General features: G+C 37.8%; 1 protein-coding gene across 1 annotated transcript in view; it reads right to left on the reverse strand.

Annotated features, from left to right (window-relative positions):
* The window catches only part of LOC117402222 (phosphofurin acidic cluster sorting protein 1-like), a 116,728-nt gene that overhangs the window by 46,359 nt on the left and 51,012 nt on the right, over positions 1–19,357 (reverse strand). Inside the window, exons 3-5 of the mRNA XM_059023853.1 lie at positions 9,513–9,602; positions 4,424–4,549; positions 1,237–1,399 (exon numbers count right to left, since the gene is read on the reverse strand). Of these exons, the coding sequence (XP_058879836.1) occupies positions 1,237–1,399; positions 4,424–4,549; positions 9,513–9,602 (379 nt within the window). The remainder of the gene's footprint in view (positions 1–1,236; positions 1,400–4,423; positions 4,550–9,512; positions 9,603–19,357) is intronic.

Below are 19,357 nucleotides of genomic sequence, written 5' to 3' on the forward strand. Positions count from 1 at the left end.
AAAGGAAGTACTGGAAGACAAGATGGTATACGAATGCTGCCCAATAGGATCCGAGAATGAACTGATATTATCATTGTATAAGCTAGAGGGACTACAGACTAATGTTCTACTAAACAGAAAGAGATTCAGGAATTGAATTTGGTTCATTTTTACAGGCTGCCCACAACTGTCACAGATCATACTCAGGGCTGACCTGGGACTGGAACCTCAGCTGCAGTGTTGTTTTTCCTAGCGATCACTAGCAGACATTTAGTGTTGAGTTATTCTGGCTAGAACTCTGTAGAGGTCTGCAGTGTTGAGAGTTTGATTTTAAGAGGGGCTCAATTTCCTTGTGATTTTGATGGTACAAGAGGAATAAAACATTTGTATCCGAGAAAACTAGCAGAAATAACTTACTTGAAGGAATTTAAACCATACTGAGAATTCCGTACATGTCAAGTGATAAAATTGGGCTTGCCCAAACAACATTATGGCATTAGTTTCACTGGTGGCAAAGATTACTCTTCGACCTGGATAAAACTCTTCCCCCAGCTATTTACAGAGTGGTATGCAAAATGTATTTAGAGACAATGACACAGAGCAATAGCAGCAACACCATCTCTTTCATAGAACATTTAAATATGTCATTTATTTTCATATTATGTATATGGTTTATCTATGCTATATGTTTCCCCCTTGCACATACCATAACTATTAGTGAGAAAAATTAAAATATTGAGAATAATGTAACTGTTCCTTCCTGAAGGTAGGTCCTTACTAGCGTTCTACCATTGCAGTTGTTTTATTCATGCCTCTGTCTTTGCTTTTGCACTTTCTTTGAAATAGAACTCATTAATGTTTTAAGGCCAAGCCTTTTTATTACACAGTATGCTGTAGTTATTATATAAACTGTCAATACCCTTTGAATCAAATGCTGCTTTACATTGCTACATCATACAAAACAGAGCAAAGCATAGGCTTTTACACAATGTTGATTAGATCAATAATGCAGCATCTATAGGCAAGTCACTGCCACTGTAATAAAATGTACAGCATTTGCTGAAAACCCACCGTTGTTTTCAGCACTTGAAAGATAACACTTGTATGCGTCTCCAGAGCTGTACTCCCCCAAGAAGGAGGGTTGGGGGCTATTCTTAATTGGTAAGTATTCGGATTACTGTGTGTCAGAAGCAACAGAAACCTAATCAATAAAGGAAACAATTCAGTTTTGAGGGGGCAATGGTCAGTCCTTCCTACCTGACGCTTTTGTTTTTGGCCCAGCTGGCACGCTGCCATACTCGTGGTCAATTGGCTGGCTGGAGAGAGAGTACACACTGATCTCAGCAGCTCGGACTGGGGCATCTTTCACGTTGCTGTGGAGACCCAGAATCTGACCTCCGTCTGTAGGGTGCTGCATTACCTGAATACAGAGCGAAAAATCAGAACAGACATTCATCTACAAGAAGGGGTACAAACTTAACAGCAGCTTTAAAAAATAATAATAATAATAATTACATATACGAGTTTCAAGTGGATCTTTGGAAAGCCCTGGTATTTAGGTACACCAACGTTTAGACCTATTGAGTAAATGTCCTGGAGTACCTATGAGCTCAAACTTGCTTCTGATCAGCTGTAACTAGTTACATGACTTCATTATTTCTTCAGAAAGTAGTCATTATATTAGACTTCAGCAACAAGCCCTTCTCACGAAACTTGCTCTGAACCAAACTGGTACTTTCACTGTCTTGAATGTTAAACTGATATGTCATTGGCTCTTGAATGCCACAATCTTAAAATATTTTTAAACCATTCGCACTTTTTTACTTGCACAGATAACTCAGGCTTCTGTGTGGATTCCATGGGTGTCAAACCAATTTGATGCGTAATTTCAGTTTGGTTAAGGTGGTAGGACTTGCACATTCTTCTTAATTAATACACTGTTCTACCTAAAGCTAAATCAGCCCTAAATGGAGAGGATAGACATTAAATTGTTCATCATGCAATGCCTGAATACAGAACACCCTCCCTATAACGCCCTTCATTATATTATTATTATTATTATTATTATTATTATTTCTTAGCAGACGCCCTTATCCAGGGCGACTTACAATCGTAAGCAAATACATTTCAAGTATCACAGTACAAGTAATAATACAATTAAGAGCAAGAACCTTCGGCTATAACGAACCTGGCCCCTGCCTGCCTCCCACCAATATATATATATATATATATATATATATATATATATATATATATATATATATATATATATATATATATATATATATATATATATATATATAAAATAAAACACACACTGTCAACATCCTGGTCTGTACGCAGGGGATGCCACAGTGAAGTCAACTCTTTTGTTTAATAAAAAGTGCGCGCTGTGTGACTATGCATCCAAAACGAAAATCATTTTATGTTGCATCAAAGCTGCAAACAATATTGATCATTTGAAAAAAGGAGTTACATAGGCATATCTCTGACGTGAATATAGGATGTCAAAAAGCACTTTTTGGCTTGTTCAGCAACCATGCGGCAAAGCAAAATTGTTAAAGAAGAAAAAAAAAAAAAAAAAAAAAAAAAAATTTGAATATAAATTCAGCTTCAATTCACAATATTTGCTTTTTATACTGCGTTTTAATTATTTAACAAATACAAAAAAGCAAAGGCAGGATACTGCATACATGAGATGAACAGGTACATGTAATTCTACTTTTATTCACAATTTCATCTCATTAACTTACTCCAACAGTTTTTCGCTATAACGAACACCTCGATATGACGAACAAAAGGCTTGGACATCAACAGGTTCGTTATAGCGAGGGTGTACTGTATGTTCAAGGATAAAATACCAGGCAGGCTCTTTTCTCTGACGATCACCTTCACTTTAGATATGAGGGTTTTGTTTTAGTTATCTGGATTATCAGTATTACTTGCAATTTGGAACCCGTACGGATCACATACTGTATTATAAGTGCTCTGCAAACTGTGTCTCTTCCAGTCAATTTCTGATAGCTCCCTGTATCAAATAATTAAGGACCTGGTAGGAACAAGGTCCTGGCAGATAAGCACTGTCAAAGGTGGTTTGCCTTTTACTCCCCAAAATGTATTTCAATTAATAGTTTTATTTTTTACCCCTGACTAAGTTCTATTCTTACTTTGTCATGCCTGTCATGATTTTCGTTTAATGTGTGTCGAATTGCTAACATGATGGACAGAAAATTAGTAAATGATATACAAAGAACCACTGGCACTAGAAAAGGAAGACAAATAGTTTTAAAATACACTGCCCAAAAGTACAGGTGCACCAGCCTTGAAACAGAACGACTTGTACCCCACTCAGACCCCTTGCTTACTAAATATAAATATCTATAGACAGTGCGACTTGCTACCAAATGCAGAATTCATGCGTTGGATGTTTGTCCTTTAAAAATTAGTTTTGGCAATGCTGACTGCTAAGACAGGTATTGCATTGACTGCTGTACCAATCTTGGCTGTCACCACTGCAGAAATTCATTTCGTTAGGGAACATGAAGAACAAATATCCCACCCAGTTATTCTGCACTGGTCGTAAATGGATAACATTCAGAGACAGAATGTACTCACATCTTTATTATTGTAAACAAGGGGTCATAGTGGGGTTAATGGACAATAAACATCCCACCTCTACTTGTTCCCAGAATTCCTAGAACATTGATAACATTTTGGGGAATGGCTGCACTTAGAGAGACAATTACAGTATCTATTCAAAGAAATTTAGTAAGTAAGGGGACTGAGACTAGTAGTAAAAGTAAAAGTCCCACCCCTATCAGCAAGACTGCTGTCCCAAATGTTTTGGCAGGCAGTGAGTAAATAATAAGAGATTGAAAGAGAGATAGAGAGATTGAAGCTTTCCTCAGAACAATGTGATAATTTCAGATATTCAATAAAGGACAATACCAGCTTTTATATTGCTGCAGAGGTTCCAGAACAGTCCTTCCACTGAGATGGAAAGGGTATGGCATCCAAAGAACGACACAGTAAGTGCAGTGCGGCACAGTGCATTAACAGACTGCCTTTTAGTGTACATCTTAGGCCCAGGCTTGTACTGTATCTAGCAAGGATGAACAAACATAATACTGGAAATTGTTCAGATGTGAAATGTGCCAGCTGGTCTGTAGTACACACAGCACATAAAGATGCACTATACTTGTAGAAATCAAGCATTTGGCTAATATGGTTTCAGTGCTTCTGTAGGATGTGTTGCCTGGTGATTACACCGGCTTGATTTTCTTTGGTGATTAAATGAAATACAGCTGTAAAAATTAGATAAATCATCTTAAAATGATTTCACAAGCTACTGCAAATTATCTTTACCTGGACAACCTTGATTGCAAAAATGAAACACACACACACACAAACACATCAAAACAAACCACCACAAACAGTCTTTTACCTCAGCCATGTTGATTACTCCCACAGCCAGTGTCTTGTAGCCCAGAATAGTGCGGTTTTTATACCTCTTCCTCCTCTGTAACATTATCTGAAGCCTGTTTGCATCTCTCTTGAGGAAATGTGGATACTACCAAATGAAACAAAGGTTTTCATAATTGTTATTAGCCTTTTTAGAGCATACATTTTCACAAGCACCTTTTATGGCTTGTGTTATATATATACAATGCCTTGCGAAAGTATTCGGCCCCCTTGAACTTTGCGACCTTTTGCCACATTTCAGGCTTCAAACATAAAGATATGAAACTGTAATTTTTTGTGAAGAATCAACAACAAGTGGGACACAATCATGAAGTGGAATGAAATTTATTGGATATTTCAAACTTTTTTAACAAATAAAAAACTGAAAAATTGGGCGTGCAAATTTATTCAGCCCCTTTACTTTCAGTGCAGCAAACTCTCTCCAGAAGTTCAGTGAGGATCTCTGAATGATCCAATGTTGACCTAAATGACTAATGATGATAAATAGAATCCACCTGTGTGTAATCAAGTCTCCGTATAAATGCACCTGCACTGTGATAGTCTCAGAGGTCCGTTTAAAGCGCAGAGAGCATCATGAAGAACAAGGAACACACCAGGCAGGTCCGAGATACTGTTGTGGAGAAGTTTAAAGCCGGATTTGGATACAAAAAGATTTCCCAAGCTTTAAACATCCCAAGGAGCACTGTGCAAGCGATAATATTGAAATGGAAGGAGTATCAGACCACTGCAAATCTACCAAAACCTGGCCGTCCCTCTAAACTTTCAGCTCATACAAGGAGAAGACTGATCAGAGATGCAGCCAAGAGGCCCATGATCACTCTGGATGAACTGCAGAGATCTACAGCTGAGGTGGGAGACTCTGTCCATAGGACAACAATCAGTCGTATACTGCACAAATCTGGCCTTTATGGAAGAGTGGCAAGAAGAAAGCCATTTCTTAAAGATATCCATAAAAAGTGTCGTTTACAGTTTGCCACAAGCCACCTGGGAGACACACCAAACATGTGGAAGAAGGTGCTCTGGTCAGATGAAACCAAAATCGAACTTTTTGGCAACAATGCAAAACGTTATGTTTGGCGTAAAAGCAACACAGCTCATCACCCTGAACACACCATCCCCACTGTCAAACATGGTGGTGGCAGCATCATGGTTTGGGCCTGCTTTTCTTCAGCAGGGACAGGGAAGATGGTTAAAATTGATGGGAAGATGGATGGAGCCAAATACAGGACCATTCTGGAAGAAAACCTGATGGAGTCTGCAAAAGACCTGAGACTGGGACGGAGATTTGTCTTCCAACAAGACAATGATCCAAAACATAAAGCAAAATCTACAATGGAATGGTTCACAAATAAACATATCCAGGTGTTAGAATGGCCAAGTCAAAGTCCAGACCTGGACTTTATTGTTCACACATTTGTGATAATGTTCATTTCATTTAATCGATTTAAGAATTAGTTCAGTTTCTACAACTAAACAAAAAGTATTTAGACATTACTATATAAATTAAACCAAAGAATATACATGTTTAGTTTATATAAAGATTTTAATGCAGTAATAAACAGGAGGTACTTATTTACAGGGAAACTGAAGAATTTAAAAGTGAAAGAATTCAATGTTTGTCTCAGACACACAGTAGAATTCTGGAAGCATTAGATTATTATTATTATTATTATTTATTTCTTAGCAGACGCCCTTATCCAGGGCGACTTACAATTGTTACAAGATATCACATTATACATTATTTCACATTATACAGATATCACATTATTTTTACATACAATTACCCATTTATACAGTTGGGTTTTTTACTGGAGCAATCTAGGTAAAGTACCTTGCTCAAGGGTACAACAGCAGTGTCCCTCACTGGGGATTGAACCCACAACCCTCCGGTCAAGAGTCCAGAGCCCTAACCACTACTCCACACTGCTTAGTCTTTGGCACCTCAAAGCAGGATTCGGTGTCGGCTCTTGAAAGCAGGATTTGACAACCTTGAATGATAACCAACGGAAGGTGCTTTAAGAAAGACAGGAGTATGTATCTCATTATATTATAAGAAATTAATGAGAGCTGAGTTATAAGAAGTTAGGATGTACGGTTTTTTGTATTATCTGAAAAGATACCGGTCCAGGTGTCTCATGAATCAGCCAAAAAATTACTTCATGCAGTGAATTTGTTAAAGTGCTTACAGTGGAGTTTCATATTAATTAAAACACTAGCCTCGGCAAGTAAACAGGGTGTCTCAAACCTGCTTGGTACAAGCATGGTACCAGTTAATACAAAGCTATTATATTTAACCTATTTTATTATATATTGAATTTAAATGAAAATAATTGGACTTGCCACTATACGCTTACTCAAAGGCAGTCTTTGTCAAATACTTTGTTAACACACATTTGTATATGAAGTTAAACTGACCCATTGATAACACGCTGAAAAGGTAACACAATATGCGGCTAAGAGGGACATATATTTTTTTGACCCAGGTTAATATCACTAAATAGATCTGGTATTACATATTAAAAACATCTGTCATATATACACATATATTTGTATTGTATTTGGTAGCAAGGATCCTGTGGACTCCAGTTCACCTAATTTGTAGGGAAACGAGGGGTGGAAGATAGTGAACCATGAGCTCACATTGAGTTAATTTTGAAAACAGAGTTGACCGAATCCTTCTAGAAAATATCATTAACTCAAAGATAGGAACTGTCAAGGCAGATTGATGATCAGATTTAATTGGGACTCTTGATGTATTCAATGGAGGGAAAATCCTATAAAAAACAAGGTAAAATCCTAGTCAAGTATCGCACGACTTGCTAACTACAAGTTGTGTGGTCCATGCTCTGAAGATCTCTGAAAAACTGATTGCTGTTTGGTTGTATTCACAAGTCTCTGCCTTTTGAAGACAGTTCTTATTTTTCAATGTATCCTGCACTACACTTCCATATACTGGAAGGTAAGCATATATTTGAATTTCATACTTCTTTTATGTTGATGCATTGCTATAAGGTATAGTCTTAAGAGAGTGATATATATATATATACATATATACACATACATATACATACATATACATATACATATACACAGACGTGCTCAAATTTGTTGGTACCCCTCCACAAAAAACGAAGAATGCACAATTTTCTCTGAAATAACTTGAAACTGACAAAAGTAATTGGCAACCACCATTGTTTATTCATATTTAATAGAAATCAGACTTTGCTTTTGATTTTTTATTCAACATAATATTGTAAATAATAAAACAAATGAAAATGGCATGGACAAAAATGATGGGACCGCTAACCTAATATTTTGTTGCACAACCTTTAGAGGCAATCACTGCAATCAAACGTTTTCTGCAGCTCTCAATGAGACTTCTGCACCTGTTAACAGGTAGTTTGGCCCACTCTTCCTGAGCAAACTGCTCCAGCTGTCTCAGGTTTGATGGGTGCCTTCTCCAAACTGCAAGTTTCAGCTCTTTCCATAGATGTTCGATAGGATTCAGATCAGGACTCACAGAAGGCCACTTCAGAATAGTCCAATGTTTTGTTCTTAGCCATTCTTGGGTGCTTTTAGCTGTGTGTTTTGGGTCATTATCCTGTTGGAGAACCCATGACCTGCAACTGAGACAGAGCTTTCTGACACTGGGCAGTACGTTTCGCTCCAGAATGCCTTGATAGTCTTGAGATTTCATTGTGCCCTGCACAGATTCAAGGCACCCTGTGCCAGGCGCAGCAAAGCAGCCCCAAAACATAACCGAGCCTCCTCCATGTTTCACTGTAGGTATGGTGTTCTTTTCTTTGAAAGCTTCATTTTTTCGTCTGTGAACATAGAGCTGATGTGACTTGCCAAAAAGCTCCAGTTTTGACTCATCATCTTTGTAGAATAAGCAATAATTCATCTCTTTTCACAGCTTCTGTGCTTTATTATATGACATACCAAAGGCATGCAAGTATACATGATAAAATAGCATTTAATTTCATCACTTTTCAGGAGGAATGAAGCATTATTTCAATGAGCTGTAAGGGTACCAACAAATTTGAGCACGTCTGTATATATAATGTTCTAGAGTTTAGCGGTGGCTGTTTTTAGCTTTTTGAATTTTATAGCCTAAGAGCTAAATATATGATAACCATACTTGTATTACTGTATTGAAGTACTAGTGCTGTTATACCTGTAAAGCACTGGATCACAAAGACTGCTTTTTACTTGGGATTAATGGTGGTCTGCGCAACTAACTAATCCAATTTTTAAACCATTTAATAAACCGAAAAGAGCACTACTATTGCTCTGATTCATTAAAACTTCAAATTAAATGAGTCTGTGTGATTTTCTTGAATATTAAAAAGTCATCTGGATATGTTGCAAGCCCAGTGCACGAACAATCCACTTACAGGAGTCCGAAACATCTTTATGTCGACTGAACATCTCCCCTGAGTTTAAGAGTGTGCTCAGAGCATATACTTAAATAAAAATAGTACGTTGCAAGAATTCTTGATAGTGCATTGCATTGTATGAGCTAAAGCATTATACAGTGTGGCCCTTCCTGTCTCAGTGTAGATTTCCTACATCCCTTCTGTGGGTGTCGGGGTACTCTTCTGGTTTTAGTGGAAGTTTTCTTCAGCAGAATGTAGAGACTTAAATGCAATACTGCTGGGAATTGTTCAAGAGGGATAGCTGAACATCTCCTTCAGAGAAGGGATGTAAATCTGCAGCAAAGTCTGTTTTCCAGAATGCCCACAGAGTCATCACTTTGGAGACTGTAGCTTTTGAAACAGCAGTCACTGCAGACGTTGGTACAGAAGCACCCGTCAACCAAACACTTACTATAAACCCTCTTTATTAGATCTGTTATTTTGCCCATCATGAACGGAAATGATTGCAGCAGAGGGATGCAGAAATTCAGAATACCTTCTGGGATCCCTTTTGCTTGGAAATGTAAAAAAAAAAAAAACCATTAGCCTTGTGAGGGATAACCAGTTTAAACAAAAGTGTGTGCAGCATATCATAATTGTGAGGGTATGAGGTTGCTGTAAGAGGAATCTTACCTGCAAAGAGAATGTAAGCTCCAGATCGGTCTCCATCAGCCCATTGGGTGGAAGGAGATACTCGTTTGATCTCAGGATCCGTTTTGAACCCTGCAACACATCAAAAGACAACACATTTGAGACATGCAAGCAATATTATACAAACACATAAAATGAAAAAGCATGGAAATTCAACAGACAATTGACAAGTAAGTCAATTCCCAATTACCTAAAGACATTCAAAACACATTGATCTACAAAGACAACTTCAGACAAAAGAAGAAGAAGAAACTTTACGGTTTCCAAGGAGTTACTGTGAAATTTAAGCATATCTATTGATTGGTTGCCATTCACTCAGTTGTAGACACTACTCTGTGAAGTTTCAAGAGTTGTTGTTCAGCGGTGTTAATTTTATGTGCAATATATGCAACTAGAGGAATGCTGAAATTTGATTGGCCCACGGCAGCCATGTTTTTTACTGTAGTAACTTAATTTGGGCAAACTTTAAAGAAAGCCATACTTGGATCATGTATGCCAAGTTTTGCTTCGATCAGATTAGTGGTTTTGGAGAAGACATTTGTGTGTTAACTAAGTTATCCAACATGGCCGCCATACCACTGAACCAATCAGCATCATTTCGAGCACCGTGCATCTTGGACAATCCCTAACCACGTATACCAAGTTTCAGAACTCTGCGATAAGTGGTTTCCGACAAGATGTTTGTAAATTTCAAGAGTTGTCGTGCAACGGGTTTCATTTTATGCAACTTTAAACATTTTGTTGGCAGAAAGAAATAATAATAATAATAATAATAATAATAATAATAATAATAATAATAATAATACTGTAGAAATGTCAACTGTCAACTTTCACCAAGGTCAATAAGACCAAAAGAAGCAGGAAATTACTTTTCAAAGTAGCCATAACATGCTGGTTAAAACAGAAGTGCAACCAATGAGGAAGGTTTTTCCATCCAATATTCTTTAGCTGGCAGTGATGCAGCTACCACTGCCACTATCCAGGGAAAGTGACCCCTACAGTCTCAGTACTCTAACATATGCAACAGCTTGCTTTCCAGTGTGGGTAAACAGGACTTGGAAAACGATAACTCGAATTGAGCTGATAATTATTTAAGCAGAAATACCCAACACTGAGAATACGGTCCATGATCTCTGTTACTTCCCTGATATAGAGGGTATTATTTCTATTGGCCTATTTATCAATGAAGATATGGAACGTGCATTTTTGTATTTTTTTATTTACATACATCAGAATGTATTACCTGGCTGTAGATCACAGGCTTACGGTTTTCATGTGTTCATAGTACCGTACACAGCACTAGTTTACTCGATGTAGATTCTTACAGTTATACTGTATAGTTTATTTTTTTAAAATAATTGACATAGTTAACCCAAACCAATACTTTAGGACAGTACAGTATTATGATCGTTATTATTATTATTATTATTATTATTATTATTATTATTATTATTATTATTATTTATTTCTTAGCAGACGCCCTTATCCAGGACGACTTACAATTGTTACAAGATATCACATTATTTTTACATACAATTACACATTTATACAGTTGGGTTTTTACTGGAGCAATCTAGGCAATGTACCTGGCTCAAGGGTACAGCAGCAGTGTCCCCCACCTGGGATTGAACCCACGACCCTCCAGTCAAGAGTCGAGAGCCCTAACCACTACTCCACACTGCGGCCCCGTTAATTTTATACCCTCGATCATTTCTGCGTCTGTCACGCATTTAGGGCATCTTTCTAAAATAAACCACAACTTCAAAAACACTCAATCAAGGTAAAACCATAAGAAACTACGTCAAGTAGAAGTTTTCATCAATTAGCGTCTTACTAGGCAACGCAACTCTCATGAAAGCAAAACGACACACAAACTATGCTTGCTCACTGTGATGTTATGCCATAGGACTTCTAATGGAAATTTTCTCAAGCTTGGAGGTATGGCTGGATCGGTTTTGTCACCAAAAGAAATGACGTTCAGTTCAGGGTCAAATTCACCGACCAGAAAAATAAACAAATAATCCAAAGTATAACCAGTTCTATCACCACCATCTGTCTGAAACATACCATCCATATATAATGAGCTACTCTAGTTCCTTGAAATATGAAAATATTTAACAAACACCAATGAGGCAATGAAAATCTAAATCTCTTAGAATCCATGTACAGCACTAGAAAACATTTATCTGAACGTAATATCAACCACAGAAACTAAGTTATGTGGGTACAAGAATGTTGATAAATGTATGCAATATGGCAGCTCTATTTTATACACAAAACATTATACCTTTTGTGTTCCATAGTCCAATTAGCCTTGTTCCCCTTTCTTAACAGAGGTATTCTTACTGCAACACATCCTTTAAGTCCTGATTTCAAGAGTGACCTTCGTACTGTTGATTTGATGGACAACGACACCTGTGTCTTCTGCCAGTTCTGTTGTCAATTCAAAGCTTCTCTTCTTTCTATTCCTTAAGGATATTATCATTATTTTTTAAACATTGTTTTACATACAATTACCCATTTATACAGTTGCGTTTTTACTGGAGCAATCTAAGTAAAGCACCTTGCTCAAGGGTACAGCAGCAGTGTCCCCCACCTGGGATTGAACCCACAACCCTCCGGTCAAGAGTCCAGAGCCCTAATCACTACTCCACACTGCTGCTCCTGTCTCATACACCTCAGATACAAGAAATGAAATGGCACCATCTTCAATCTCAACTTATGATCCGACTCACAAGTCGTCTGACTGTATTACATCTTGTACAGACTTCGGTAATCAGACGCACCAGGATTAAAGAAGTGCCATTCAGGGTTTTACAGCACCTACACTATATTTGACATTGGCAATGTTATCACTGGATCCCTTTTTCTTGTGTTCAATACCGGTATTGCTCTTTGCTTGTTTTTAATACTTTACATTTATGAAATACAGTAGAATGCTGCAGATAAAAATATCAATCACAAACTGGCGGTGGGGGTGAAACACATACAGAAATATCTCCTACACTGATACCTGACAAAGCAATGTTCACCAGGCAGGAGGGAAATCAGTCTATTCAGAATGTAACCCTTGCTGCACTGCCTTGATATCAGCCCTGTGCCTGCTGAAACTGCAATTCACTTAATTCTCTGCCGATTCCCCTCTCACCAACACATGCCTGTCAAGACTTGTGGCTTAGTTCCTGGAAGAGGACTGGCAATGATTCCACTCCCCTAATTAGCAAGGAGATTCTGGCACCCAGCCAGCAAAGGGTGATACAGAATGACAAACCAGAGCTGTACAGAACATGAGGGCAATGTGCTACCTCAGAATGATCATCCGCAACTTGTAATGTTAGGTTTGTACATATCAAATTTATTTATTATTATTTCTTAGCAGACACCCTTATCCAGGACGACTTACAGTTATTACAAAATACCACAGTACAAAGTAAGTATCACATTACAAAATCACATTATAGAATATCACATTACAGATAAGCAGTTATAAAGTACAGTAAATCAGTAGAAAATAAGATCAGTTTCAAACTGAGCAAAACAAGGAATACAGTAATTAATTACATTTAAGAGCGAGTTAAACTTATAGTAAAAATATTTGCTTATACAAGTAAAGTCCATTAAGAGCACCTAGTAAGTACGATAGATGGATAAGAACGATTTCAAATAAGAGCAAATGTAAATATGGATACCTAGAAGAGTAAAATTAAGTATATAATTAAGAGCAGTAGTAGAATTCGGCAAGGTATGGAGCAGAGTTCAGTGCAAGCACAAGCTGATGAGGAGGGAGAGAGGGTGGTGAATTCAAGAGGAATAGAGATAGAGAGATCAGCGGTGGGGGAGGAAGAGAGGGGGGGGAAGAAAAGGAGGTCTGATTTGAAATACAATAAAAATGTATTTTTATATAGCACCCTTCACGCCAAGGCATCCCAGAGTGCTGTACAATGTTAAGAACCAAACAAAATACCTCATGTATACAATACACTCCAGTTATAGCTAATTATTAAAAGCACATTCAAAAAAGTATGTTTTCAACTTGGATTTAAAATAATTCAGTGTTTCAACCTGCCTAATGGTAAATCGGAATAGAGTTCCACAACTAGGGATGCACCGAATTCAGGATTCGGCCCGAATACTTAGGATTCGGTGAACTTAATCTGAATCCTATATCCGCCCAGACGCACATCCATTTTAATACATCCCTCCAATGTGTGCAGTTCTTCTTGAAATAAAAGACACAAATCCGGTATTGAACGTAACTTTTGTATTTAATAACAAGAACACTAGTGGCGCACGCACTAAACACGTCACGCAGCTACAAAAAGTAAACATACCCCCGTATGCAACAGCACAGTCACATCACACTTTTCATGGAGTAAAGTTATGCAGTTACTTGTAATATATAGTAATGGCTATACAGTAACTGTTGTAGACTTTGATGCTTTGTCTGAGATATGTTCTAATGATCATACTGAGAGAAAAAAAAAATCGGTGCACAGAAATATATATTTTTTTGTAACTTTACAACTGTCAGATGTGCAAGATGTTGTTGAACAATATGCTTTAGTAAAAAAAATGTTACGTTACTGTAATGTGCCAATACAAGTTGAACCATTTTGGAACTGCTGTGTTTATTAAAATAATTTAAAAACTATTTTGTAGTCATTTAAATCAACGTGGGTTTTATTTCGCAGGGAGATTCAGGTCACTCATCATGGTAATTTTTATCTCATAGCTGTCAGATAGGGTTGTCAACAGGCTCCAGAATCTCGGGACACTTTAAGGCAGGTCAGGTTTTTTAACTCGCCTCTCTGAACTACAATGTATTTGACAGGTAAAGTCAGTGTGAATTGCTTGATTTGTGGTGGCGATTCTATCCGGAGAGCCTCGTAACAACGATTAATCGTACTGCTTGAATTTTTTATACAGTAAACAATATCTATCATAATAGTGCAACACCATTATTATAGATAACTTTGCACTCACCTGCACTCTTTCATTTAACCTTGTGACAGCAGGTAAAGTTTCTATTTGTTTAATATTTCTTGCTTCACAGAGACTCAGAAAGCCAATCAGCTGCAGTATAGGTCTGATTGATGGAAATGATCCTCGCAGGCATGTGTGTGCTTTTGGTAACTACTAAGTAAAAACAATTCAATTAATTTAGTGACAGTTCTCACAATTCACACTCACTCTACTGAATACATTGCAGTCTAGAGAGGCGAGTTACAAAACCTGACTTTCCTTAAAGTGTTCCGAGATTCTGGAGCCTTTTGACAACCCTACTATCAGATCAGGTGACACAGTTTGAAATGTCATTAAAGAAAATAATGCGTTATGACAAAGATGCAGCTCTCCTTTCTTGTAAAGGTAAAGTAAAAAAGTTCTGTATTTTTTTTTTTTTATAAATTTAGTCGTTGCCAATAAGTTTTTATTATTTTCTCCCCAATTTGAAATGCCCAATTATTTTATTATGCTCAGCTCACCGCTACCACCCCTGCGCTGACTCGGGAGGGGCGAAGATGAACACACGCTGTCCTCCGAAGCGTGTGCCGTCAGCCGCCCGCTTCTTTACACACTGCAAACTCACCGTGCAGCCGCTTCAGAGCTACAGCGTCGGAGGACAACACAGCTCTGGGCAGCTTACAGGCAAGCCCGCAGGCGCCCGGCCAGACTACAGGGGTCGCTGGTGCACGGTGAGCTGAGGACACCCTGGCTGACCTAACCCTCCCTCCCCCCGGACGACGCTCGGCCAATTGAGCACCGCACCCTGGAAGCTCCCGTCCACGGTCGGCTATGGAATAGCCTGGACCCGAACTCGCGACGTCCAGGCTATAGAGCGCATCCTGCACTCTAGCGAGTGCTTTTACTGGATGCGCCACTCGGGAGCCCCAAAAGTTCTGTATTTTGACGTTTCTATTGTGGGAGGAGGGGACTAGCGGTAAATTGAATACATTTCAGACTGAAATCTTATTCAGGGATATATTTCCATTCAGTAATAAAAATACTATGAACTAAAAGGCTCAAAACAATAGATTGTGCATGTCCCTTGTTAGTAGCTGCCAGTCTGTTTTTCATTAAACAGTTTCCTTCAGCCAAATCTTTTGAGATGGATTCGGTATTCAGTCGAATCTCAAAAACTTGGATTCAGTGCATCCCTCTCCACAACTGAGGAGCACAATAGCAAAATGCTCCGACGCCAGTTGTTTTACAACTTTTTGGAACAATTAAAAGTTCTGCATTTTCTGATTTGAAGGAATGACGGAACATACAGAGTCAGTAGTTCTTGGAGAACGTGACTGCAGGTTGCTTGACTTTCTAATATACTCGTCATGTGCTATCAGCCTATGAATAGCCTAGTTTTGGTCAAAAGCAGATCAGTCAACTGTGAGTGAGTTAATCGATGGTGTTTGTTTTGCACAGTTAATGTCAGTGGAACTACTGTATATGTTCATAGGAAAAGTCAGAATGTTTCTAAATGAGAACCTACAGTGTGTTAGATAAAACAGACTCTTAGAAATCTATGAGGAGGGTTATAAGAAATTGTGGTCCTGAACATGCATGTTCAACCAATAAAAAACAGAATGAAACAATAGTTAAAATGACTCTGGTTTCACTCAACCCTTTCTGAGGTTTGCCTGTAAGGGATACCCTTCCTGTGAGGAAATGCAAACCTTGAAGCTTGCATATAAAAATTGCCAGCAAAGGAAAGCGTGGAGAATGCCTCCAGACACCTGGGGCCTCAGACCCAGGGATGTCGTGCAGCTTCGTTCTTTCAATTAAACACACATGCTGCAGATATGCTAATACTCAGAGGAGATGGGAAGGAATGCACTTCATCCGGAAACTAGTTGTTTTGAAGGAAATGGACCAGACGTTATTTCTTCCCTGCTTTTTCTTAAAGTTCACCTTAATATAAACGGCCGTACAAGGGACCACCTTAAATTGTTGTACTAAAGCACTGATGTTGCTCTAGTACAACAGTAGTTCTTCTTTTTCTGAGCCGTTGTCTTTGGTAGCACAACCTGCTAAAATTGGATTTAATGCTCCAGTTACACAAAGCTAAAGCTGGACTCCACTGACGACTTGCAAAAAAAGAAAGATTTCGCGCTTCGGAGAAAACGCGGCTCAAAGAAATTCACACTCCAATGCATTTTCCCCCAGGAAAAAAAAAAAAAAACACCACCTCAATATCTTTACCAAAAAACACCAACTATCATTTCAATGGTCAGCATTTATTATCAAGATACATATTTTTTAAAATAGAATATTCATATTGGTGAAATCTGTAGTCAACACACACTAATAAACATGTATACTGTATTCTGTTTAAGCAATCCAAAAATAATAACAATCATAGAGATCCTAGGCAGAATCGGATTCTGAAAACTTGGGAATGCTGCTAGGGTGGAGGTGGAAAGGGTTTTACTTAATTAAACAAAGGTCAAGCCAGCAAGGTTCTGAACGAGAAGGGCTGAAATGTCATTTTCCATTAAACAAAAATGAATATTAAATTTACTGACCGACGCATTTTTTACACTGTACTTCTGGGATGCTAAATTCTTCAAGTTATCAGGAATTTTGACAATGTTTAATAGGTCTCTACTATCTACCTTCCGAGGAAACCCAAGGTTACAGTATACACTGTCACAAAGAAAAATACTACAACTACTGAAATGTACACACAGAACTAACAGCAATATAAAGAAGGGTCTTCTCTGTTTTTAGGAAACCCTTTACTAGGTGTTTAAATAGGGCTTACGTTTTTCAGTGCTTATTTGTTTTCTTTTTTGGTTTTTAAATTTTAGAAATCTTCAGGATTTCTGTAGATGGCCAAAAGTCTGTTTATCACAAGCTTCTTTTGTTTATTTATTTTTTACCAAAATACATTAAATGGGGGTGCAAAACGAACACAAAATAAGTTCTATTGTCAAAAGTTATTTCAGTGTTTATAGGATAAAACACCAGTTTACATATTTTTTTAGTTATAGGAGTGTTTTATCAGCTAAAATCTAAAATCTGAAACCTAATAAAAAAAGATTTCTAAATGCAGTACACCCTCGCTACAATGGCCTTCATTAAAGCGAACCTTGGCCCTGGACCCCACATAAAAAAATAAAATAAAATAAGATAAATAAATAAAAAAAAACTAAAGAAGAGAATATAAAACACACACTGTCAACATCCCAGTCTGTCCGCACTGGGACTCTTTTGTTTTAATAAAAAGCATGCACTTTTAACTGCCTCCAAAACGAAAATCATTTTATGTTTGTAACAAAGTTGGAAACTATATTGATCACTTGAAAAAAGCCATAGAGCAGGCATGTCACTGTCGTGAATATAAGTTATCAAAAAGCACTCTGGTTTTTGGCTTGTTCAGCAACCATGCGGCAAAGCAAAATTGATTAAAGAGAAAACAACAACAACAAACTTGAGTATCTGATTAACTTTTCATGTCAAATTTTTCATGTTGGGTTGATTTTGAATAAAATATCAGGTTTGGTAGTCTTGCATGTTGGGTTAAGATTTGTCAGATTGATTTTGAATAAAAGTTTAGCTTCAATTCAGGATTTTTGCTTTTTGTACTGCATTTTAATTCTTTAACGAAAGCAATATCATCTCATTGACTTACTCCAACAGTTTATCATTTGATTGTCCTTTCGCTGTAACAAACCCCTCGATACAACGACCAAAAGGCTTGGACCCCAACAGGTTTGTTATAGCGAGGGTGTACTGTATTTAGAATCAAGTATAATGCTAGACATATTTGTTTAGACCATGTAAACTAAGTTGACCCAGGATGGATATCAGCCAAGAGGTGATCTTATCAGAGTTCATCAACAAGTGCACACAAATGTGTTTTTATATACATATTTGCTGTTTTTATAAGGTCAGTTTCTTTGCAATGAACTGATTTATTGCGAGTTAAAATAACATACCAGTTAGCAATGCTTATGATGTAATGTACTGTACTAGGGCAGTTAAAAAATAAATAAATAAATAAATAAAAATAAATAAATCCTTTTCAACTGATTGTTCTTCGTCTGGATTCTTTAAAACTTTGCTGGAAGACACCTTTTTATTGAGGCCTTCAGGCGACCTTCAGCCTCCTGTTCAGTATGTGAGAAGCCCGACATGGGTGCCCGTGTGTGTTTCTGTCTGTGTGTGTAGCAGCTTCAGTACAAGTTGTCAGCCCTCCCAACATGCTTTGCAACAGAAAGCAACATGTTTCTTAAGTACCGTATTACTTCAGTTTGGCACCGCAGCGTTTATTTTAAATTGATCAAAATGACCGTGGCCCTTAACCCTTTGCGGTCCTATGTCGTCCTGTTGATATGCAGTGCCTTTTAAACCTGTTTTACTGTGAAAAAAAACACTTTAAACTGCGCGTGTGAAATTAAATTGGACCTGACGCGCCTGAGATGCGCTGCATAAATGGACCGCTAAGGGTTAACACTAGAAGCCCCGCGGCAGTCATTTTGGCAGTTTTTGGTTTTAAAATGTAATTTTCTCCAGTCGTGTAACACATATGGGAGTGCAGAAATAAAGGAGATATATTACATTATACCTAAAAGCCCCAGGAGCAGTCACACTGACGGAAAACAATTGTATTTTGATGGAGACTGCCAAGCGTGTACCCACAGCTAAAACTGGCAACCCCGTTGAGTCGCAAGAGACACCAATGCCAGGTTGGCAAGTGCAATAAAAAATAAAACTTCGGACAGCTGTTCCCTGTACAGAATGGCGATGTGGAGAAGCGCATTATCTGTGTTGATTGTGAATAGCCTTAGTCTCAAGGTAAAGGAATACCCTTTTGTCGAAAAAAATAA

The sequence above is a fragment of the Acipenser ruthenus genome, chromosome 5 (genome assembly GCF_902713425.1).
Source record: "Acipenser ruthenus chromosome 5, fAciRut3.2 maternal haplotype, whole genome shotgun sequence".
NCBI lineage: Eukaryota > Metazoa > Chordata > Actinopteri > Acipenseriformes > Acipenseridae > Acipenser > Acipenser ruthenus.